Raw genomic sequence first — 27,119 nt, 5'->3', positions numbered from 1 at the left:
TGTTTTTTTTTTTTTTTTTTTCATAAATTCACCATAAATCGAAATATTGTGCTAGAGACTCCCAAGTTGTTGCAAAATGAAGGTAAATGATTGAATATTACTAGAATATAATAGTTTTAGCTTACAATTGCGTTTTTCGACCATTTCGGTACAGTCAAAGTTGACCGAAAGTTGAAATTTTTGCACTTGACGTTATTTATATGAAAATATTTCGAAACTGATAAAAGCTACAACCATGGGTTGTTTTTTGTTGTATTGTGCATGAAATTGCACACATTTCCATATATAAAACTTTATGTAATGGCAAATTTAAAAGGGTGCAAACATTAGGACAATCGCACGAAAAAATTTATCGGAAGAGTTATCGCACGAACGTAAGGAAAAAGTTTTTTCATAAATTCACCATAAATCGAAATATTGTGCTAGAGACGTCCAATTTGTTGCAAAATGAAGGCAAATGATTGAATATTACTATAATATAAGAATTTTAGCTTACAATTGGGTTTCTCGACCATTTCTGTAGAGTCAAAGTTGACCGAAGGTTGAAATTTTTGCACTTATCGTTATTTATATGAAAATATTTCAAAACTGATAAAAGCTACAATCATGAGTATTTTTTTGTTGTATTTTGAATGAAATTGTGCACATTTTCATATATAATACTTCATGTAAAGGATAATTTAAAATGGTGCAAAAATTATGTCAAAGTGACGAAATAATTTCCGAGATGTGTCACTTATACTTTTTAGTGCGATAAGAAAGAAATTCGCGCTTGCGCGCCTGCGTAGCGATTGTAAACAAAACAACGCCTTGATCCGTGAACTCCCAGCATCCCCCAAGGCGCGTGATACAAAAGTTTTTGGCTGGTAGGCCTATAAGTATTTTTCCGCGAATTTTTAAAAAAACTTTTTTGAGCCGACGTATGATACGTCCAATCAGCATACGGGAGACATTTTGACTCGACGTTTAATACGTCCAATCGGCGTAAGAGGGTTAATGGTTGTTCCATGCAAAATGCTGAACTAAATTACAGCACACAATAAATATTAGGCTATTTTTTATCTTTGATGGCTTTCAAGCTTCAATTTTATCTCACTTTAAATTTCATCTCTTTTTATAGGTATTCTCCTACTTACGATGGGGTTAGGTTCCAAAAAAACCTATCATTTGCTAAAAAAAATCATAAAATCATATCTCAAATATAGCCTAGCCTACACTAGGGTAATCAGTATCATCTTCACATATATACCTAGCCTACACTACAGAGTATAGCTACTCTATGCATATACACCATAGTAGTAATTAATATCAGCTAATTCTCTCAGTTCAATGCATATTGAATAACACTAACAAGAGTTAGCCTAGCGTACACTATGACACATCATAAACATATACAGTAGCCTACACTACATATACAGTACAGTAATTATTAACATTGGCTAATTTTGGAGGTTCAAAGCATTCTGACGTATGATAATTCAGTACAGAAAGAAATTGAACATAATATGAGAATCAGATCGTACAACAATTAAGTACGTATACAATTATAAAACTACAAACAGAATAAATATGCATCTTTTCCATGAAGTTCTTTCAAGTTAAAGATTACTTTGCTGTATCCAATACGTAATACTGTATGTATCCTCATATTATTGAATTATTATAAAATACTAATATAGCAGTCAATGTTTTGGTTTGGAAATCAGCTGAACAAATACGAATGTATTTCCTTGTATTTAACTCAATTCACAGTGAATGTTCTCGCTCCTAGTTAGCATAAATGAATATTTAGATACTTTACTTATAACACAACGTGACTCAAAGTTGAAATATGACTTTAATACGTCTCATTGTGAACAAAATTATTTTTTTCGTTCATAAATTGCATAAAAATCCATTGATTCCGTTCGTTATTTTCACTTTTCATCGTAACACAAGCTTTTCGTCATCTTTTATCAGTATGAAAACAACAGTAAAATGTGCGATTTCATGCCCATTAGCGTTGATTAAAATAATTTTCTGAGTTTTATCTACATTTGTTTGAATTCATATCAAAGTTTGGGAGTTTTACCCATGTTGCTGATGCATGATAGGCATTAGCAACATGAATTCATTATTTTCTCAGTTTCAGCTACAACTTGCAGTTTAAATTTAACAGTATTTCCTTGACGATTTTTTATTCATAGCAGGTAAAGTTATTACATAAAATTATATAATTACTATTCTACAACATCATTTATAACATAGCTATGGTAATTGTTTACTATCGTACGATGGTTGAAATACAAGCAAATCGGATGTTGTTTTTATCGGATTCAGTCTTACTTAGCAAGAAAGTTGTTTCTCGTTCGGTTGCTCATGGCTGAACATATTTATGCAACAGATATAACGTAAAAACAATACTTTCATCATTATCTTGAACTTTTTTGAACTTATTTAACTAGAAGATGGCATAAAAATATGGAGGAAAAGAAGTTAGGCAATTGCAATTTGACCTCTCTCGCTGCCTGATTGTATGCTGTTGCCTGTGCCCGTTACACGCAAAATTTAAAAATATACGCATTTCCAAAATATTGTTGTACCAATATTAACTGCAAACCCCATCCTAAAATCATATTATCGTAAGGCGAACTATCGTAACTTGAACACTACCTGTACCCAAGTTCTTAATTAGAAACTCCCTTCGCTTACAATAAAAAGATGTATGTACATGGCAGCATCATTTAACAGCATTTCAGTTTAACAACATTTATTTTATCAACGTGAAATCAACAGTAAATTGTGTTCTTTCATGGCCAGTATTTTTAAATAAAATACTTTTTCTCCACTATTATAATCAGATTTCAACACAATATTTTGAGTAAATTTTGCATCTGAGCCACAACAAAAAACCAGATCTGACCCAATGAATCATATGGTTTTTGTAACCAAAAGTGGTTCGGTCAGTAGCTGCTGGTTGGCATTGTTCCCATGTCCATTTGGTGAGGAAAACATTAAAAACCAGAATTTAAACTTAAGCTTATTGAAAATTATTATAAAAGAGGTATTCCTATGACAACCTTAGAATCCTGCCAAGATCTTTACTGATAGACTAACCCTTGAAGTTTCATAGTTGTGTCAATAGTAAACTACTGTCATAAATATCGACACACAATATATCTGTAGACGATTCAGGTGAACACCAGCTGAGAGAGGGTACAACGACTGAGTGCTCAGGTACGATAACTATTTCAAATTGAGCATCGAAACTCACCACCGACACAGCAGCCATCTTAATGAACATGCGAGCAATAGGGTTTCACCATCATGACGTCGGTGTTGATCAGGTAAGAAGATTGATTTTTAGGATGTCTGTTGTAATTTTTCACGCTTCTCATATAGTGTCTCACGTCAGTGAATATGGCGTGATTGTTTAAAGTTAAGTTTCACTACAATATTTAGCCATATCGACATATCGAGTGAAATGAAATGCGGCCTTTCAAAGTGGCTGCCATGGCATTGTTGTGAAAAAAATGGTGGTGCGGGGGAGCATCGAACGCCAACGTGGGAAACATCGACCGCCAACACCAACGGCGTGCAATTTTGAATATGTATTTTGAAATGCTTGGAAAAACATAACAACTTTACGTATCCAAATGTCTAATGTCAGTAAGTCTTTCTGATCTAGTCTACTGCCTCCTTGGAAGCCTGACCATTGGTGTCATTATGCTCAAAAATGGAAATTTGGTTTTTGGGTGTTCCCCCAACCACAACCCTCTTCGGCGTTTCCTCACGGTAGTGGAACACCGGCCTAGATCCCAAAAATTTTTAAAGTGCAAAATGGGACACTATTCATTGAGTTGAGGATTTATGAGTACATATACCATAAGTGGGCAATGTTGTGTGGTTTGTTTTGGGCAAAATGTTTTCTACTAAAAGGTCAGTGTCCCCCCAACCTTACCCTAATAATGGTAAATATCACTAGCGATAAAATTTTTGACACTATAACAAAATAACTGTAATTACAGCAATTATTGCGAAATTTCCATAATTAGATGTCAGGATGAGTGAGCTCTCCCTTTGTTAAAGGTGTACGATCTCTATCCGTAATTCTAAAAACCAAACTCTATAAACCTAAATATTTTCTGGAGAAAAAAACCTATATTACAGAACATAAGTACAGGCGGCCCGCGGTTAACGGCGCAATCACTCAACGGCGAATCGGTTTTACGGCGGTTGTCAAAAATATTCATTAAAAAAATAAGGCATTTTAAAGGTATCTTTACGGCACAAATTTCAGTTAACAGCGCCGCTAGCGCCGTTGTCTAACGAGTTCATACATATGTAGAAATGCCGTTCAGACCATAAAGGTTATGCAAATTATATTAACAAATTTTATGGAGAGTTATTACGTAGGTATTAGGGTAAAATATATGCCTCTGACGCTGTTCTATGCCGAAAATATCGAGTTACATAAGTGCAAATTTAGCTATGGATGTGTCGATTCATAAATGTTCATGCTTTTGTTTAAAATGTGTATGAAAATGTATTACGTGAAAGGCATTATTATTTCTGTACAGAAATATGATACAAAGGCAGCTTTTGAAACTGCCCTTCACGTTATTCAAATACGATGTTTTTTCATGTTCTTTCTTGTAAGCCGCCGCCTGCCGCTCTTCCGAAAATATCGATTTAAAAAAAGTGCAAATTAGCCATCGATGTGTCGATTTTATAAATGTTTATGCTTTTATGTTTAAAATATCTATGAAAATGTACTACGAATAGGGTATTTTTATTTCTGTGCAGAAATATGATAAAAAGGCAGCTTTTGAAACTCCCCTTCAACTTATCGACTACGATGTTTTTTTCAAGTTCGTTCTTGTATGCCGCCGTCTGCCGCTCTTCCGAAAATATAGTTAAAAAAAAAAAAAAGTGCAAATTTAGCGATCGATGTGTCGATTTTTCAAATGTTTATGCTTTTAATGTTTAAAATGTATGAAAACATATTGCGTAAAGGTATTTTTCATTTTTGTACAGAAATAAGATACAAATTAAGGCAGCCTTTGTAACTAGGCTCCACGTTGTAAGGGGATGGTTTTTCATGTTCGTTCTTGTCCGCCAGTTCCGAAAAATGCATTGTGTTATTTTATTAATTACGCATCTTTTCCATAAATCCTTGAAAAATTTATACATTATTTCACTGTATCCAAGAATATTGTATGTATTCTCATATTATTGTATTTTAAAATACTACGGCAAACTTAAGCCGTATTCCGCGGAGCGGCCAATGTTGTGGTTTGAAATCAGCTGATGAATACGAGTCTGTTTCACCATAACACAATTCTGAGCGAATGCTCTTGCTTCTAGTTAGCATAAACGAATATCTATATACTTGACTTATATGAGACAAAGTTATTTTTCCATATACAGCGTGTTTTTAGGTGGAAATATTTATTGAATATGTCTCGTTGTGAATGTGAACTACTATTTTTTTTTCGTTAACAGATTACGTTGGCGGCATGTTTATTGCGTAAAAAATTACGTGATTCCGTTCGCAATACGTAATCCTTTATATCATCGTAATACGAACTTTACGCTATTTATCTTATATCGGCGTGAAACCAACAGTAAAATGTGTTCTTTCAAGCACAGTAGTTTTGATTAAAATGATTTTATCCCAATTTTATCTACAGTTGTGTGTGATGGCAGACGTTTACTGCAGTTTTATCCTTGTTGCCGATGTACGATAATAGTCATTAGCAGCTTGAACAGTTTTCTCAGCTTCAGTTATAACTAGGTTTAAATTTAACGGTATATTTCCCGATTGATCTTTAATCTATATTGATCTCTGATCTATAGCGAATAAAGTTATTACATTAAGATATCTCAGTTCTATTCTATACATAACGCCATTTATAACAAATACGGTAATGTTGCACTGTAGTACGATGATCGAAATACAAGCCAAACAGATGTTATCCAGTTCGGTTGTACTTAGAAAAAAAAAAAAAAAAAAAGTAGTTTCTCGTTCGGTTGTTCATGGCTGTACACGTTCACGCAACGAGTATAACGTTAACATCATACTTTCATCATTCTCTTTTGCTGTTATTGAACTTAAGTAACTAGAAGATGGATAAAGTTAGACCATTGTAAATTGATCTCTCATAAAATCGAACTATCGTAAGACTAATGATCGTAACCTGAACACTACAGCTACCTGTACACTGTATAAACTTTATTATATCTTTACATACTTTAGACACCCACATGTACTGTACAGTAATTTCTATAGTACTATACTGCATAAATATAATTTTACTTATTGCGCCGTTGTGGGATTACAGCTCCTTTGACTGGTCTAGAGTTTCGAAAGAAGGTGTGCGGCGGCCGTAGGCTTTAAAATCGCTCAGCGTCGAAAATCGCTTGGCGTCGGTGGCCAGGAACGGAACCCCTGCCGCTAACTGAGGGCCGCCTGTATTGTCATTGTATGCCAATTGTATTTGATATTGTTTACATTCTCAAAATGTCTGCTAACTGAGTACTATCGATATCTTCATTGCTATTACATAAGCTTGTAGAAGAGATGTGATCGAGATACTTTCCCTTGTAAATTAACAAAAGTTAGTTTAAAACGTGCACAATATTTGATTGTATAAGCATCAAGTGTGATTTCGCCGGTTCAGAACATCAATTTTGCATGCTCCATTATTTTTGTTTTTGTTTCCTTTATAGAGACATCAAATAACATCAGCAATCAGAGAGAGAGAGAGAGAGAGAGAGAGAGAGAGAGAGAGAGAGAGAGAGAGAGAGAGAGAGAGAGAGAGAGAGAGAGAGAGAGAGAGAGAGATCCATTAGCTAAAGCCAAATATTATTTGTGTATTGAAAATAAGGATCATTTTAATGAAATCCTTGTTCTTGTTTTACTGTATCTTATCATATTACATGTATTATCACCATATCATAAAATTATAATATGAACAGAGATATCTCTCCTTTGCATTCTGGTATTGTTTACATTTATAAAATAATCAGTTGATTTCATTTTACATATAGTATATACAGTGGTACCTCGAGATACGAAAGGCTCAACTTACGAAAAACTCGAGATACGAAAGCGAATACGAAAAATTCTATGGCTCTACATACGAAAATTGCTCAAGATACGAGAGGAGGTTGCTGTAAAGTCCGAGATTCGCCCGGACCACCGATAACAATTTTGAAACTCGCCCGCCGCCAACTGAGTAGACTCGCCACCATCCTCCCGCTCTCCCATTGGTTACTGATGCTAGTCACCGCCATGAGATCCTTCTCTCCTATTGGTCAGCATCCCTCCCATGATCCCATCATGCATCGTACGTAGCGGCGTTCTTCTTCAGCCATTGCTTCTCACCAGTGTTATCGTACACACGAGGAATTCGTTCGTTCACATATACGATTTACTTTGTTAACGTAAATTTGTGTTAGTAATTTCGTTGTACTACTTAATCATGTTGTGTGAGAACCTAATTAGTATACTACAAAACTTTATTAAGTACAGTATAGTCATGGGTCCCAAGAAAGTTGCAGAAGTTCACAGAGAGGAGAGAATGCTTTCTATGCTGACAAAAATGGAGATAATAAAAAGTATGAAGCTGGCTTGCGGTTGAGGTGATCGCTAAGGAATACGGCCGAAATCCGTCGACGATAGGCACCATCCTTAAGCAGAAGGAAGCCATCAAAGCAGCTACACCTTCCAAGAGCGTGACTACTTTGTCCAACAAGAGGAGCCATGTGCATGATGAAATGGAGAGGCTGCTTGTTCTACGAATTGAGGACAAAGAAATCGATGGCAATACGATACCCGAGACGGCAATCTGCCAGAAGGCCAGCGCTATTTTCGGCGATTTGATTGCCCAAGCTGAAGATGATGAAGGAGAGGGGACATCGCGGCAACCCCAGAGTGGGTGGTTCGAAAAATTCCGTAAAAAGACTGGCATCCATTCGGTGGTGAAAAAATTTAAATTTTGTAAAATACGTAAGGTATAAAAAAGTAAAAAAAATGTATAAAAAAAAAAATTTATTTTAAGTTTTTCGTAAAGTTAAGTGTTACAGTTTTGTTAACGTGTTTCGTAAAGTTAAGTGTACGTATCTGTCGTTTGTCCTCCTCCTCTGTCGCCACTTTCAGAGATAGCCTCACTCGAAAGGTAAGCTTCCACATTTTACTACATACGTACAGTATTTCTTGTATACCATGTACACTAATACACTTTATTTACAGGTGTTGTGTAGTACATATTAGCAGTATGTATTAAGTTAGGTATTGTATGGTCCAAATAGTTGTAGTATTTCATTGTTTATAGGTCAATTTAGCCTTATTATGAATTGTACTGGGGTGTTTTTAGAGGGCTTGGAACTGATTAGCCATTTTACATGTAAAATGCGGTTCAAGATACGAAAAACTCATGATACGAAGGGAGCCTCAGAACGGATTAATTTTGTATCTAGAGGTACCACTGTGTGTATGTGTGATAATATATATATATATATATATATATATATATACATACATCATACATACATACTACATACATACATACAACTACATACATACATATATATATAATAATTATATATAAGATAATAATATATATATATATAGATAATATAAATAATCTACAATATATTATACATGTTAGATATAATATATACTATAACTTATTAGATATTATATAATATTTATTAATATTATATATATATAATTATTATATATATAATATATTATAATAGATATATGATATTAGGTAAGTATAATTGTATATATTCATATAATATATAATATAATTAAATATATATCATTAGGATAATATGTATATTATATATTTATTTCATAATTAATAAGTACATTATTAATATAGATTTGTATATGTTATATTAATAAGTATGTATATGTATATGTATATGTATATATATTATGTATATATAATAATATATTATATTACTATAATATATATATATATGTATATATATAAATATTATGTATATGATATATATATATATATATATATATATATATATATATATATATATATGTATATTATATAATATATATATATCTATAGTATATAGTATATATATATATAATATATATATATATATATATGTGTGATGTGTGTGTGTGTATGTGTGTATATATATATATATATATATATATATATATATATATATATATATATATATATATATATATATATATATATATGTGTGTGTGTGTGTGTGTGGAACTGCTCTACACTGTAAGCTATGCAAGTTAACTGCAGGGTATTCTGTAGAATATATCTATCTTTATAACTTATCAGGAATCAGAGCCAACAACTCCAGTAAGTTGGGGCATCACTGTATATATACATATATATATATATATATATATATATATATATATATATATATATATATACACATAGTATATATATATATATATATATATGGAACTGCTCTACACTGTAAGCTATGCAAGTTAACTGCAGGGTATTCTGTAGAATATACCAATCTTTATAACTTATCAGGAATCAGAGCCAACAACTCCAGTAAGTTGGGGCATCACTGTATACTTAGTTACCAAACCACACAAAACCTCTTACAATCCAGTTCTAATAAAAATCAAGAAATATATATTGCTAAAAACCTACAGAAAATTGCGTCAAAATTAACATTATGATATAAAATATTTCATACAAACCCAGAAATAAATTAGCATTCCCAAAACAAAAAATTATTTACAGCCCCAATATAACTGAATGATTTAAAGCACACCTTATAATCCTCCACCAGTTCTGCCTGGTACTGCTCCACATATAATCTGCCCAAATCACGACAAAGATAATCTTGTAATGGAGGCAATCTTGGTTCTTTCTCATTGGATGGTAGACCCTCACCATTTGTTTGAGTATCTGGTAACACCACCTGTTTAAAAATATTTAAACTTCATAAATCATGGTACAATGGTGTCTATGCTATCAAGTTCATGATTTTAGCAAAGAACTATAAAGAAATTTTAAAATTTCCATAAAAATGTTAAAACTAAGTTGTATCTATATATCATTACATAATTTTACACTAAAACAAGCATTATCTAAACAAATGGTCCAATTTCTATCTGAATTCTTATCTGTAAGACAAAATAAAGATGAATACCCCATTGAACCCCGTGACCAGATCACATTTTTCTAAAATCCCATTAATCATAACATGACTATCTTTCATACAGTTCCTAGTCACACTAAATGGCTAAACCTTAAAAGGAGGAAAATTTTAATATGCATGCCCAAGTTCACTCTCCACTGGACCAGAAGACTAGGCAACTTACCTCCATGAACAATGGCAGTGGCCATAATAAGGTTATGATTAGCAGACTTGCAGAAACAGGGCAAGTTATATCTTGAAAAAACTGTTCACTCTTACAATGAGATTGAATATATAATAATCAGTCTGGATCGGAAATTACAATGAAAAAAACTGAGCAAAGAATATACCAAGATACAAGAAGTCTAATTCCTCTCAGGCAACTGGCAGTAAAGCCTTAATGAATCGTTCATGGAATGGATTTACAATATCAAAGTCATGGAGTAAATAAGGAATAAGAGCAGGTACTACGAGAAACACATGCTTTCACAAGTGACAAACGAGAAAGGTCACATAGACAAAGAGGATGACAGACTCTTCTAAGAAGATTTTGTTAGTTGAGTCACCATCAAAGATTGTAATAAAAAGCATTCAGGGTTGCAGGATCAAGATGTAATGAGAACACCTCCAGCATGAAGTGAACTGGAGGTGGTTCCGTTACATATACATAGCTGGAAAGAAAGAACATGGAAGTGACTGCAAGGAACCAGATTCTCCAACAATACAAGATCTACTAGCATCTGCTAAAACTTGGCAGTAGGTCGAAGGTGATCAATAAACTCAAAGATGGTCTTGTAAAAACTATGAACCGTGTCCCTCAAGGGATATTTTTAGGATATACAAGCTCTGTGAAAGTATACTGCCTGCTGCCCAGCTTCCTGATCCAAGTAACCTTCATCATATCCTTCAGCAAGAAAACATCAAGGGAAGAGTGGTAGCCATAACCTGCAAAGTCTGGGAAGAGCATATCTTGGACAAAACAAAAATGAAGTAAATAACCTGCAGGGTGGCAGCTCCTATCTGAAAGATACTCCTCCAGAAACATCAGAAGATTATCCACTTACTCAATCAGATACATGTTGTTATTTATTTATTTGTATTGTGTTTTTACATTGCATGGAACCAGGGGTTATTCAGCAACAGGACCAACGGCTTTACGTGACTTCTGAACCACGTCAAGTGTGTGCTTCTATCACCAGAAATACACATCTCTCACACCTCAATGGAATGCCCGAGAATCGAACTCTCGGCCAACGAGGTGGTACACCAACACCATACCGACCACGCCACTGAAACGCTAGATGCATGTTGTGAAGTCATTAACTGTCCTGCACAATTTCTTTTGTTCACCTTTATGACATGCCTATTGCTTCTGCAGGAACTGCTGAGCAGTCTCTATGGACTAGTGGCACCAGTGCAAGTAGGGACGACAGAGGTTGGGCCATAGAGAAATCTTTAAGTGCCTCGACCAAGACAGCCACCAGATTGGGATGTCCCTCAGCCTGGGGTCAACAAAAAGTTACAAGGGTCATTACAACTCCAGGATTAACCAGACTCTTGCTAATCATTATGAGGATGAAATTTGAAGTGGGAAAAGACAGATGTCCATATTGTACCAGGGAACATCCTCCAAGATGTCCATATTGTCCTGGAAACCCTGAGGCAATATTTACTGAGACAGGAACTATCATAATACCTTCTTGATGCAAATTCTCATCAATGAGCATGCCCAGAAATTTCATTGTGTGAAAAACTGCAATGGATCTATCTAAATACTGCTGTAATTACACCTCTTGAGGAAACCAGGATCAACCAATCTTTGGGATACCTTAACAGGTACAGTACATATATCTGAATGGAGTGATTCCTAACCAACACCACAGGTAGCTTCCAACAATATCGTGTACCTAGTTATGAACTACATATATGAAAGGTTCCTTGAAGATGAAGCAGATGTACTTTCTGGAGGGCTGCTGGTTGGATAGATGCACCTAGGTCAACAGAATTCATGTAGTTTTCTCTCTCTAACAGAAGCTGTTAATACTGGAATTTCCATTACTGACCTAGACTACAGCCCAACCTCATTCAACAGAGATATCAGTGACCTGCTTCTACTCTCCTGCCAACTTTACTCAGAAAACTCAACTATAAAAGATATTAAGGCAGCAGTCTGCTAGGGGTAATTTTTTTCTGCATTGCTCTCACCTCTGTTGATAGTACAATGGTCAGAGAAGACTTCAAAAGGCTGAACAGTGCAGCAGTAAGTGAAACAGTTAAGCAATCACTGCCAGCTAGTTGTCAACTTAAGACTGCAATTGGTTACGACCAACTGGTCGTCATAAGACGATATGGACGTAAGTCGGCCCATGGTAATTTACCGTAAGAATATCATACTAGCCTTCCCCTACACTAGGGCAATCAGTACCATCTTTACATCTTTATAGAGTAGCCTAGCCTACACTATACAGTATACTTTATAGAAATATGGTATAGTAATTATTAATTTCAGCCAATTCTCTAGGTTCAATACACACTGACTTATGATAATTCTGTACAAAGAGAAACTGAATAACATTAACAAGTTACTTTGCAAATAAATGATGATGATATAGTACATATATCGTATACATACGAATACAGTAGCCTAGCCTACAGTATACTACATATACAATATAATTTAGTAATTTACTAATGTAAGCCAATTCTGGAGGTTCAATACATTCTGACTATGATATATCAGTAGAAAAAAAAGTTGGACACGAAACGGAAATCAGATTCGGACCAACAACGGCATAAATGAGCAGTGTCATGCTGCTGATGGCTATGCATATTTATGAAATACAAACACAATGAATACAGTGGACCCCCCGTAATCGCGGATTTCTCTTGGGAATGTTTCCCCGCATTATTCGCATAAAATTCACACATTCGCGGTATGTTTTATGAGAAATATCCACTAATTCATGTTTTTTGTTTTTTTTTATCAATTTCAACGGTATTTTTTATGAGAAATATCCACTAATTCATGTTTTTTTTTTTTATCAATTTCATCATAAAATGCACTTTTTGTGATAAAACTATTAAAAAAACCAAGTATGAAAATTTTTAGTGGGGTTTTCTTCAGTTTTAACTAACAAAATAGGCTGTTTCTGGGCTCAGTTCGTGTCGCTGTGTGAAATAATCCTTAAGTTCATTATTTCTAGGGTAAATGATCTAACAAATACCAGAGAAAAAAATAAAATCAAGAGGATGTCAGTATAACTGACTCGCTCACTCTCATTGCCATTTAGGACACTTCCACATCAGAATCCCCACCTGCGAGAGCCGATCCATAGGCGGTGACGGCCGCTACTACTACTACTACCCACGCCACGCGGACTGCAGCGCCTCTAGTGGTCATCCTTTCTGGTTAGCTCGTTGCTGTAACACGTGCCATTTTTGCTCTGTGTTGTGACCGCTTTCTTGGATTTATTTCTTCGTCAACATGGAACGCGCAGCTATCACCGCAGCTAAGTTAAGTACCCGAAAGGTTAGGATTTAGTTTTGTCTGCCAGGGACCAGTATTTTCCGTTTTTTAGGTCATATACGGTCCCCGGTCTGACGCATGGTGGCCATGGGCCCGCCTCATGTTTGGCTAGATTTCCCAGTCCTCCATACTGGGACATCTTCCATAATTTTAGGCTTTCATGGGTTCTTGTCACGTGTTACACTACTTTATTTCACATCGTATTTGTAGAATTTTAGGAATTCACAGCCCATGCCTTAGATCTAGTTCATGCATGCATGTCTCTTTGTCTAGGTATTTAGGGCTACAGTGTTTGATTTTCCTAGTCCAGCATCCTGGCTTTTGCTCTACATCGGCTACGGCTAGCTTCGAGTAGTCGGCTGTTCTTCGGAACAGGCCTTCTCCTCCTGGACTTCTTTTTCTCTCACTCGTGTGTTCCTTTTCTTTCTATACTTTTACGATGTAAGATTTTATTGTTTATATATATATTAGGTTAGCAGTTAGGGTGTCCAGTGCCTAGGCGGTTTTGTTGCATTTATCCTTTTATACAGTTTATTGCATTTTTGCCCTACGGTACGGTTGGGCTCATGTGGTCACTAGCCTAGTGGTCGTGTTGCTTATCATCAGTTGGTCCACCTGTGATCGCGTGTCCCTCTGGTCGCCCTAACCCTAGTTCCCTTCCTCCCCTCCCGTGCGGGAAGGGGGGGGTCTGCCCGGGCTCGCTTACGGTTGCCACGGCAACCGTGTGAGTACCCCCCTCCTCCTCTCTTCTGAGGGGGTACGCGGGAGGTCCGGACAGCTGGGATACTGGGGGACCACGTTTTCGCCTCGGGCACCGGGGGAGCCCCGGTGTGGAAGGAGGTTGGGGTTGGCCACCCATCCCTCCGGCCGCTTCGGTCTTCTCCGGTGTGCTCCGTTCTGTTTTCTCTCCCTCCCCACTCTTTGTTTCCCCCGTCATCAGCGGACGGAACTCCTGCTCGCTATCCGGGTGTCCCTTCGGTTGTTGTGGGGGATGGCTGGCTCCGCCAGCCACCGGGGTGGAGGTGAATTAAAGTGGTCCTAAAAGCTTACCTACTACCTCCTTTCCGCTATCGGTGGAGAGCTTGCTTCCTTACCCGGGCACTACTCTTGTAGTCGGAAAAGGTGGACGAGTATATTTCTATTCGAAGCTATACGTGCTTCTTTAGGTTAATTTTCTAGTTTAAGTCTATGGTATCCTCCTCCGTTCTCCGGCGTGGTTTACTACTCCTTGAAACTCTCTATGGGTGTATTAAAACATCTGGTTGCATCTTTTTTCTCCCTCCGTTGTACACCGGAAATTCCAACCAGAGACGAAAATCCTAGATTTTCTTCCACACATAGTTCGGGGGAGGCTTACGTCAAATTTTTTTTAGTGTACTCCGGCATGCAACGGAGTTCTATAGTAGGACTGTAAGTGTATAACGTTGATACTCATGTATCTTTTCACTTACAGGCTACTAATTGTCAGGAACCAGGCTGTAACGCCGTGCTTCAGGACCCCTGCGGCCATGAGGTGTGTAGGACACACGCACTGTGCGCTACCAACCACAGGGATCTGATTGTTTGGCATCACGAGGCTTGCACCATCTGCTATGACCTTGTGAGCCAGTTTTTGGACGGAGTAAGTATATACGGGTATAGATTTACTTTTGTCCATCACATATGTTCCTACATATCCTAGTTTTAAGTTTTGCTACATTATAATCTATTTTGTTCATGATTCGTCTTGGAGCTCCGTTGTGTGGACTACAATGTCCCTCTCTTTCAGGCTGCCGCCGTGAAAGAAGTCGCTTTGGCTACCCTGAAGGCCTGGGTAGGTGGCTTCGGGAAGAACGCCCCTAAAGGACAGCCCTATATCCTAGATAAGAAGTTGGCTGTCCAGATCTTCCCCGGTGGCAAGGCAACTGGGTATGTTAACCCCGCCGCGGCAGCTCCGGCAATTGCAGCCATTCAGCAGCAGGTGGAGCAGGCCTTGGTTGGAGTTGGTAGCCAGGACATCATGGCGGACGTGGCCACACTTGACCTTAATATAGAGCCTATGACGGTAGGTGCTGAGGACCTATTAGTTGAGGTAGGTGTGTTGGGCGCTCAAGGGCTTCCCTTGGGTGCACCTGGATCTTCTTCCCCTGTTCCTTCTTCCTCTTCATTTCAAGGCTTTACGGGATCTGAGATCCCTACTAGTACGCCTGCTGTATCTGTGCCTCCTAAGGTGAAGGGACACAGAGCAGAAGACCCTACACAAGACAACGTCCAAAAAGTCGTTGTCGTCGTCTTCTCGTAAGTCTTCGGCCTCCCATACCGGAGCAGGGAAACTGAAGTCTGAGCCTTCACACTCAAGAGGGTCACGAGGCAAGTCCTGTAAGGAGAAGGTCCGCGCTCCAGCCGAGCCTGTACCTTCTCCTGTTGCTGCCGGATCTCCTCCGGTGACTCCTGCCGGGATCACGGTTCCTAGTGCCTTTGACCCCGCTGCCTTTTCGGCAGGAGTCTTACAGCAAATAGGCGAGATGGTCAGATCGCTTGGTACGAGGTTTGAGCAGATGTTTGCTCAACTCTTCAATACACTAAATCAGTCAGGTCAGTCTATTCAAAGCCTGTCTGAGCGTGTATTAGACCACGACAATCGTCTGGCTGGCATGAACCAAACTACTCAGGCCGACTCTCCAGTAGCAGGAACTGGTCTTGCCCAGTTACCGGCATATGACACCCTACCCACATTTTCCATGAGTAATCCTTGGAGGGTAGCTGCCTATGCTCCCTTCAGGGATGGCATGATATCAATCCCGGAATGTGGAACGAGAAGGATCGAGGACTTCGAGTTCTATCCTGCAGGATTGACTGCGCCTTTCATGGGTTATGCGAGGCTGACAGAGACAGCTCTCAATAGGGAAGACAAAATCCCTAGGGAAACTGTCCTGTACAGTAGGGACCAGGCCCAGAGGGAATGGGTGCATTGCTTGGAGGACTGGGACTGTTCCAACACCAGACTCCAAGCCTTCAAAAGCCCCTTTACCATCTTTGCCACGGAGGAGGAGGCACCACTCCCCTTCACGACAAAAATGATGGAGCTAACAATGCAAGCGGCTATGAAGGATGAACCTCTCCCACAGCTCAAGGAAGCAGACCCTACATCTCTCTTCCCGGCGTTCGGAGACCTGTGGGAGAACCTACCGGCTACCTTCACGGAGGGTAAGTTAAAACCGGACGGTGCCATGGAACAGTTCAGTGAGAAGCTGCCGAGACTGCCTGATAACCTCATTCAGGCAGAGTTCGATGCAAGGACCAGGCTTGGGAGGTCGCTCAACTCCCTGGTCATAACCGAAGTGGCTGCCCTTACCTACGGTTCGGAACCCATTTTCAAGATCCTGGCCAAATCGCAACTGCAGACGGTTCAGACGGATGCTTATGACTTTATGGTAGCAAGGAGGAACTGCCGTAAGCATGTCCTCCAAGAGGCTACCATCAGACATGAACCAAATAGGCTACTCGCTTCAAACATTTGGGGAGCAGACCTATTTCCGGAGTCTGCAGTCAATGAGGTACACCACGAAGCTTCGAGGCTTAACCAAAGCCTTAGAGCTCGGTGGGGTATCTCAGCTAAGAGGAAGCAGGAGAACCCTTCCTCCTCTGGCAAGAAACTGAAGAAAACCAAAAGGTTCCAGCCATACCAGAAGCATCAGCAGCAGCAGCATTTCGTTCAGGCTGTCCCAGTCACTCAACCTGGTCAGCCATCAACGTCTAAAGGCCAGAGTCAGCCCATTCTCTTGCTGTCCCCTCAAGGTCAACCTTCAACCTCCTATGCTGTTTCTCCGGCTTTCAACCCTATGTTTGAAAGCCAGGCTTTCCAAACCTTTAATAGGTTCGCCAGGGGAAGCAGAGCCAGAGGTAACTTTCGGCAACGAGGTGCAGGAAGAGCGACCAACAGGGGTAAGCACTTCCGAGGGGGACGTGGAGGACATCCCACACAACAGCAGTGAGGTTCCCCAGGTAGGAGGGAGGCTGTTCCTTTTCCGTCACAGGTGGGGGTTCAGCAAATGGGCACAGAGCATCGTGTCCAAAGGGCTAGGTTGGAGTTGGATCAAGGGTCCCCCTCCGACCAAATCATTCCTTCAACTACCATCAAAGGAATTGGCAGATTATGCAGAGGAGCTCCTTCAGAAAGGAGTTGTGTCGAGAGTCAAGCATCTAAAATTTAAGGGGGCGCTTGTTCAGCGTGCCAAAGAAAGGCTCATTAAAAAGAAGAATAATCTTAGACTTGTCCCAGCTAAACTTATTCATTCGTTGCGACAAGTTCAAAATGCTGACCATCTCAACAGGTACGGACCTTACTTCCCCGTGGGGCCGTCACCACCTCTATCGATCTTACAGACGCATACTATCATATCCCAATTGCAAGGCACTTTCGCCCATACCTAGGCTTCAAGCTGGGAGACCAGGCATTCTCTTTCAAAGTGATGCCCTTCGGACTGAATGTAGCCCCCAGGGTATTCACGAAGATAGCGGAAGTGGTAGTTCAACAACTGAGATCACAAGGGATAATGGTAGTAGCGTATCTCGACGATTGGTTGATTTGGGCACCAACCGTCGAGGAATGCCTCAAAGCCACAGCCAAAGTAATACAATTTCTGGAATATCTCGGGTTCCAAATAAACAAAACTAAATCCAGATTCACTCCAGAGACTCGTTTTCAGTGGCTAGGCATCCAATGGGACTTATCCTCCCACAATCTGTCAATTCCGGTGGTCAAAAGGAAAGAAATATCCAAGTCAGTAAGGCAATTCCTCAAGAACAAGCAGACTTCAAGGAGAAACCAGGAAAGAATCCTAGGTTCCCTTCAGTTTGCTTCAGTGACAGACGTTCTTCTGAAAGCAAGGTTGAAAGATATAAATCGAGTTTGGCGCTCAAGAGCAAATGTCAAATCTCAAGACAAGTTGTCAGTGATCCCGCAAATCCTTCGCAACCAACTTCGTCCATGGGCGAAGGTAAAGAATCTGTCCAAGTCAGTTCCTCTTCAATATCCTCCTCCGGCGCTAACTATCCACACAGACGCTTCACTAAGTGGTTGGGGAGGATACTCTCAGTTCAAAAAAAGTCCAAGGAACTTGGTCAACTCAGTTCCGCCAGCTACACATAAACGTTTTGGAGGCTATGGCAGTATTTCTTACCCTGAAGAAACTTCTTCCACCAAAGAAGTCTCATATAAAACTGGTTTTGGACAGCGCAGTAGTAGTACACTGCATCAACAGAGGGGGATCCAAGTCGAAGCATGTGAACCATGTCATGATAGCCATTTTCTCTCTAGCAAACAAGTACAAATGGCATCTATCCTCCACCCACTTAGCAGGAGAAAGGAATGTGATAGCGGACGCCTTGTCCCGGTCGGTTCCTCTAGAATCGGAGTGGTCTCTGGACAACAAGTCGTTCCAGTGGATACGCCAGTGTCCCAGGTCTCCAAGTAGATCTTTTCGCCTCACAAGCGAACCACAAGCTTCCTTGCTATGTGGCCCCCAACCTGGAACCTCTGGCTTATGCCACGGACGCCTTGTCCATAGACTGGAATCAGTGGAGGAAGATATACGTCTTCCCTCCAGTGAATCTTCTTTTGAAAGTTCTGAACAAACTCAGAACTTTCAAAGGACAAGTAGATCTAGTAGGCCCGGACTGGCCAAAGAGCAACTGGTACCCCCTGCTTCTGAATTGGGTCTCCGGCCTCGACGGATTCCCAATCCCAAACTATCTCAATCAGTACAAATGAGGACTGTGTTCGCTTCCTCAGGAATTCTCAAAACCCTAACTTTATGGACTTCATGAAGTTTGCGGCTGAAAAAGATGCAGGTATTGATCCCCAGAATATCCTCTTCTTAGAATCAGATAAGAGGGAATCAATTTTGAGACAGTACGATGCTGCTGTCAAAAAGTTAGCATCTTTCCTGAACGAGACAAACACTACAACCATGACAATGAATTTAGCAATATCCTTCTTCAGGTCCTTATTTGAAAAAGGCTTAGCAGCTAGCACTATTACCACTAATAAATCAGCTTTGAAGAAAATCTTTCAGTTGGGTTTTCAAATAGACTTGACACTCCTATTTTACATCTATTCCCAAAGCCTGTGCTAGACTTAGGCCTTCTCAGAGACCTACTTCAGTTTCATGGTTTTTAAATGACGTCCTCAAACTAGCTTCAGACACTGACAACTCTTCTTGCACATTCATAATGTTACTAAGAAAGACTCTATTTTTACTAAACTTGGCCTCAGGGGCCAGAATTTCAGAACTGTCGGCTCTATCCAGAGATGCCGGGCATGTTGAATTTCTCCCTTCAGAAGTTTTGCTTTCCCCAGATCGCAGTTTTTTAGCTAAAAATGATGATCCTTTAGCAAGGTGGGCACCTTGGAAAGTCATCCCTCTTCCCCAAGACCCTTCTCTCTGTCCAGTAATGACCTTAAGAGCCTTTCTGTCTAGGACATCTTCTAGATCCTCAGGTCCTCTCTTTATGAGAGAAAAAGGTGGCACTCTAACAGTAAAAGGGATCAGGCAGCAGATCCTTTACTTCATTAAGTAAGCTAATCCTGAATCATTCCCAAAAGCACATGATATCAGGGCAGTAGCCACCTCTATTAATTATTTTCAACATATGAATTTTGATGATCTTAAGAAATATACTGGATGGAAATCGCCGACAGTCTTTAAGCGTCACTATCTAAAGTCCATGGAATCCTTAAAATTTTCAGCAGTGGCAGCGGGAAACATAGTTTCCCCTGACTCTGCACAGTAGTTATAGTTGAAGATCCAGGTATCCTTTCTTCCTACCTCAGCTAATATGTCTCTTACCCTACCGTTAAGCTCTATATGGTTCTCTAGCCTTAGCTGCTATGATCACATCAAGGTGGAATGTCCCTTATTTTTATGCTAGGGACATCCACATCTATTTGTATATTATGAAACATCTTTGAGTGTGGCTACCCTTATTTTTATGCTGGGGTAGCACACATTGATTGTTTAATATGTTTTGTATATTGTTTTAGTATTAGTGAGTAGTTTTATTGTATTACCTCACTCACCATACTAAATAAGTTATCATTTTTTGTTTCAATTAACCCTCTTACGCCGAAGCAGTAAAAAAAAAATTGTCTCCCGTGTGCCGGAGGTGTTTCAGAGTGAGCGCGGAAGCGGAAAAAATATTTTTTTCAAAAAATCACAGCGCGCTTAGTTTTCAAGATTAAGAGTTAATTTTTGGCTCCTTTTTTTGTCATTGGCTGAAGTTTAGTATGCAACCATCAGAAATGAAAAATATTATCATTATCATATATAAATAATACGATATATGATCGCGCAAAAACAAAATTTCATATATAATTGTATTCAAATCGCGCTATGCGCAAAACGGTTAAAGGTAACAAGTTACTTTTTGTTGTTGTAATGTACACTAAATTGCGATCATTTTGGTATATAACACATTGTAAAACGATAAAAGCAACACAGAGAAAATATTATCACAAAATAATGCATGAATTTGTAACATGCGGACGTAAACAAATATTTTTTTTTAAATTCACCATAAAACTAAATATTGTCCTAGAGACTTCCAATTTCTTTCAAAATGTAGAGAAATGATTGAATATTACTATACTGTAAGAGTATTAGCTTACAATTGCAGTTTTTGACCATATCTGAAGAGTTAAATTGACCGAATGTCGAATTTTTTTATATACATATTTTTTGTATGCAATTATTTTGGAAATAAGAAAAGCTACAACCTTCAAATATTTTTCTTTTTATTCTACATGAAATTGCACACATTTTCATATATAAAACTCTATGAAATGCCTAATATGAAATGGAGCAAATATTCCGAGAATGAGACGTAAGCATTTTGGAGATTTGTGGAGGAGAATCCGCGCGCGGAGGGAAGGAAAGATTTTTTTTTAAAATTCACCATAAATCTAAATATTTTGCTAGAGACTTCGAATTTGTTTCAAAATGAAGATAAATGACTGAATATTACTAGACTGTAAGAGTTTTAGCTTACAATTGCGTTTTTCTACCATTTCGGTAGAGTCAAAGTTGACCGAACGTGGTTTTTTTTCTATTTATCGGGATTTATATGCAAGTATTTAAAAAATGAGAAAAGCTACAACCTTCAATTATTTTTTTTGTTGTATTCTACATGAAATTGCGCACATTTTCATATATAAAACTTTATGTAACGGCTAATTTAAAATGGTGCAAACATTACCACAATCGCACGTATGATTTTTTCGGAAGAGTTACCTCGCGGACGTAAAGAAAATGTTATTTTTTCATAAATTTACCATAAATCAAAATATTGTGCTAGAGACTTCCAATTTGTTGCAACATGAAGGTAAATGCTTGAATAATACTAGAATATAAGCGTTTTAGCTTACAATTGCGTTTTTCGACCATTTCGGTAGAGTCAAAGTTGACCAAAGGTTGAAATTTTGGCAATTATCGTTATTTATATGAAAATATCTCAAAACTGATAAAAGCTACAACCATGGGTTGTTTTTAGTTGTATTGTGCATGAAATTGCGCACATTTCCATATATAAAACTTTATATAAAGGCTAATTTTAAAATGGTGCAAACATTACCACAATCGCATGTATGATTTTTTTCGGAAGAGTTACCCGCTGGATGGCGTAAGGAAAAAGTTTTTTCATAAATTCACCATAAATCGAAATATTGTGCTAGAGACTTCCAATTAGTTGCAAAATTAAGGTGAATGATTGAATATTACTAAAATATAAGAGTTTTAGCTTACAATTGCGTTTTTCGACCATTTCGGTAGAGTCAAAGTTGACCGAAGGTTGAAATTTTGGCAATTATCATTATTTATATGAAAATATCTCAAAACTGATAAAAGCTACAATCATGAGTATTTTATTGATGTATACTACATAAAAATGCGCACATTTTCATATATAATACTTCATGTAACGGCTAATTTACAATGGTACAAAAATTATGTCAAAGTGACGAAATAATTTCCGAGATGTGTCACAGATATTTTTTAGTGCGGCAAGAAAGAAATTCACGCTTGCACGCCTGCGTAACGATTGTAAACAAAACAACACCTTGATCCGTGAACCCCCAGCATCCCCCAAGGCGCGTGATTCAAAAGTTTTAGGCTAGTAGGCCTATAAGTATTTTTCCGCGAATTTAAAAAAAAAACTTTTGTAAGTCGATGTAAAATACGTCCAGTCGGCACACGGGAGACAAAAAATGTTGACGTAAAATACGTCCAGTCGGCGTAAGAGGGTTAATTATTAAGTTAGTTATAAGTTTTTTTTAAATTTGTAAGCAAATTTTGTATGATAACTTTTGAATCATGGACCTTCCAACTTGTTGCAAAATAAAGGTAAATAATTTAATATAACAAGAATGTAATAGTTTTAGCTTACAATTGAGTTTTTTTACCATTTCCGTCGAGTCAAAGTTGACCGAAGGTTGAAATTTTGGCACATTGTTATTCATATGAAAATATTTCAAAACTTATAAAAGCTACAACCATGGGTTGTATTTTGTTGTATTCTACATGAAATTGCACACATTTTCATATATAAAACTTTATGTAATGGCTAAAATAAAACTATGCAAACATTACGACAATTGGACAAAAAAATTTCTGATTTCTTTGGAAGAGTTACTGTGTGGACATAAGGAAAGTTTTTTTCATAAATTCACCATAAATCAAAATATTGTGCAAGACTTCCAATTTGTTGCAAAATAAAGGGAAATGATTGAATATTACTAGAATGTAAGAGTTTTAGCTTACAATTGCGTTTTTTGACCATTTCGGTCAGGTCAAAGTTGACCAAAGGTTGAAATTTTGGCACATATCGTGATTTATATGAAAATATTTCAAAACTGGTAAAAGCTACAACCTTGAGATGTTATTAATTGTATTTTACATGAAATTGCCCACATTTTCATATATAAAACTTTATGTAATGGCTAATATAAATCAGTGCAACCATTACGACAATTGGACAAAAAAATTTCTGATTTTTTCAGAAGTTACCGTGCGGACGTAGGGAAAAAGTTTTTTCAAAAATTCACTCCAAATCAAAATATTGTGCTAGAGACTTCCAATTTGTTGCAAAATAAAGGTAAATGATTGAATATTACTAGAATGTAAGAGTTTTAGCTTACAATTGGGTCTTTTGACCATTTCAGCAGAGTCAAAGTTGACCGAAGGCTGATATATTGGCACTTATAGTTATTTATATGAAAATATTTCAAAACTCATAAAAGCTACAACCATGGGTTGTTTTTTGTTGTATTCTACATGAAATTGCCCACATTTTCATATATAGAACTTCATGTAATGGCTAATATAAAATGGTGCAAACATTACGACAATCGGACGAACAAATTTCTGATTTTTTCGGAAGAGTTACCGCGCTGACGTAAGGAAAAAGTTTGTTCAAAAATTCACCATACATCGAAATATTGTGCTAAAGACTTACAATTTGTTGCAAAATAAAGGTAAATGATTGAATATTACTAGAATGTAAGAGTTTTAGCTTACAATTGCGTTTTTTGACCATTTCGGTCAAGTCAAAGTTGACCAAAGGTTGATATATGTATTGGCACTTAAAGTTATTTATATGAAAATATTTCAAAACTCATAAAAGCTATAATCATAAAAGCTATAACCATGGGTTGTTTTTGTTGTATTCTACATGAAATTGCGTACATTTCCATATATAAAACTTTATGTAAAGGCTAATATAAAACGGTGCAAACATTATGACAATCGGACGAAAAAATTTCTAATTTTTTTGGCAGTTACCGCGCAGACGTAAGGAAAATGTGTTTTTCATAAATTCACCATAAATCGAAATATTGTGCGAGAGACTTCCAATTTGTTGTAAAATGAAGTTAAATGATTGAATATTGCTAGAATGTAAGAGTTTTAGCTTACAATTGCGTTTTTTAACCCTTTCGGTAGAGTTAAAGTTGACCGAAGATTGAAATTTTGGCACTTTATCGTTATTTATATGAAAGTATTTCAAAACTGATAAAAGCTACAACCATGGGTTGTTTTTTTGTTGTTTTCTACATGAAATTGAGCACATTTTCATATATAACATGGTGCAAAAATTATGTCAAAGTGACAAAATAATTTCCGAGATGTGTTGCCGATGCTTTTTAGTTCCAGAAGAAAGAAATTCGCGCTTGCGTGCCTGTGTAACAATTGTAAACAGAACAACAGCTTGATCAGTGAACTCCCAGCATCCCTCAAGGTGCGTGATTCAAAAGTTTACGCCAAGTAGGCCTATAACTATTTTTCTGCAAATTCGGCACCCAACAGACAATTTTTGTCGACATTTAATATGTCCAATAGGCGTTTAAGGGTTAATAGATGGTGGTGGGAGCAAGTTTTTTTTTTTTTTTTTTTTTTGTAAAAAAAAGAGATTCCATTTGTTACTTTCATCCTATTCCATAATAATACAAGATTTACATATTTATCTTTAATCGGCGTGAAAACAACAGTAAAGTGTGTTCTTTCATTGCCAGTATTTTTTTACTAAAATACTTTTTTCTCCACTATTATTTGGGGTAGAGTTGCATCCATGTTGCTGATGCACAACAATTCACAGTCATTAGCAGTGTGAACTTTTTTTTTTTCTTTCTAAGGTTCAGCTGCAACTGCAGCTTAAATTTAGTAGTACAGTAGAGAGACGGCCCTAGATCATATTAGAACTCAAAATAATCGGATAAAAAAAAAATAAATAAAAATAAAAAAGTAAATTTTGCATCTGAGCTTAAACATAAAACCGTAATCCGACCCAATGAATATGATATTTTTATAATAAAATAAGGTTTCACATATACTTACCAAACAATTACATTAGCTGTGAGCTTTCTTACCTGGCAGCTGAAAATTAAAGTTTCCTGGCAGTGGCGGCGGCAGCGCTGCTATCGTTCGTGTAGGTCAGGGGTGTCAAACTCATGGCCTAAAGGATGGTCTTAAGTGGCCTGCGAGGTGCCAAGAGATTTTTCAACTCGAAATACTATAACTGTTAGAAGCGAGGAAAATTTAACTAAAGTTACTATACTGTTAAAACAAGACATAATAAGTTTTAACTTTTATTCACATGACAATAATTCATGACTTTATTTCATATTATAATTGCTGGCAATAAGGCTCTTTTATTGCAAATCTTAATAAATGAGTCATAAGGAATGAGTAATTACCAAATCTTTGATGGCCCCTCAAGACCATAACCAAGCGCATAATTGGCCCTTGAAAGGATTTGAGTTTGACACCCCTGGTGTAGGTGAATACCCGGTACTGCTGAGCTAACTATTGTCAATTTGTTTAGCTGCAACGTCCATTTGTGGGGAGGGAGGGAGGGCTCTGATTATGTAATTGTTTGGTAAGTATATGTGAAACCTTACTTTATTATAAAAATATCATTTTCACGTAAGTGACTTCCCAAACAATTACATTGGCTGAATCCATATTACCTGGAAGGTGGGTATTACCTGGAAGGTGGGTTGGACAGCTTTATGAAAAAAAAAACAATAATCATGTGCTCACATTATATATAATTTTTGCAGTACTTTTACCTTGTGAGAGAGCAACTACAGGTAGATACTGCCTCTGGTCGGCGCTCTCATGGCAGTAATGGGCAGGGTCATCCCTGCTAAAGGTGTGATTTTGCAATCATGGAGGTACACTGATGATTGACAAAAAACCAATAATTTTGCCCTTGCCTTGGGTGAAGACCAGATAAAACAACACACACCATCACCTACACTAAAAACCATATGGTACCCTTAACCATACATAAAAACTGGCGGGTACTTCGGGTACATGTACCCCCTGGCTTCCCACAAACTCAACAACCTCAAATCCAAGGTGAGGAGATAGTAGAGGGAAAAAAACCGGGTGCCCCTATGCTTCCTCTCCCAACACCATTCCTGCTAATGACAATGGTCCTAATCTAAAACAGTTTTTGAAAATAGTTCCTACCTACTTCAAATAGTGCGATGCAAACACTGATGTCAACCTCCAGAATGTTGTTTGCATAATGGAGGATAGAGACATATTTTGTCTGAAAGCCAAAGATGTTGCTGCTGCATGAATCAGGTACGTCTTCACTTTCAGCACACGAAGAGTTTGTTCCCGAGTTTGGGCATGTGCTTCTCGAATCAAACTCCTCAGGAAGAACGACACTACATTCTTTGAGAGGGGGAGACGGGTCTCTCACCCAGCACCAGAGTAGGTTCGACTCTCCTCTCACAGTTTCTGTCCTAATCAGGTAGTGGCTGATGGTTCTGACCGGACACAACGTACGTTCCTCGTCTTCCAACCTGACTAAGTCCATTAAGTTCTTTATCCTGAAAGAACGGGGCCAAGGATTCAAAGGATCCTCGTTCTTAGCAAGGAAATCTGTTACATATGAACAAACTGTATAGCCCTGG

At 37.8% G+C, this 27,119-nt stretch overlaps 1 protein-coding gene across 2 annotated transcripts in view; it reads right to left on the bottom strand.

Moving 5' to 3' along the window:
* The window catches only part of LOC135227032 (ATP-dependent RNA helicase TDRD9-like), a 564,113-nt gene that overhangs the window by 443,661 nt on the left and 93,333 nt on the right, over positions 1-27,119 (bottom strand). For both annotated transcript variants that reach the window (XM_064266821.1, XM_064266820.1), the window contains one exon: positions 9,769-9,918. Coding sequence is in view for 1 of the 2 variants with exons in the window: in XM_064266820.1 (XP_064122890.1) it covers positions 9,769-9,918 (150 nt within the window). In the remaining variant the exon portion in view is untranslated. The remainder of the gene's footprint in view (positions 1-9,768; positions 9,919-27,119) is intronic.

This window comes from Macrobrachium nipponense, chromosome 15, assembly GCF_015104395.2.
Source record: "Macrobrachium nipponense isolate FS-2020 chromosome 15, ASM1510439v2, whole genome shotgun sequence".
Lineage (NCBI taxonomy): Eukaryota > Metazoa > Arthropoda > Malacostraca > Decapoda > Palaemonidae > Macrobrachium > Macrobrachium nipponense.
This window is presented reverse-complemented; position numbering and strand designations above follow the sequence as displayed.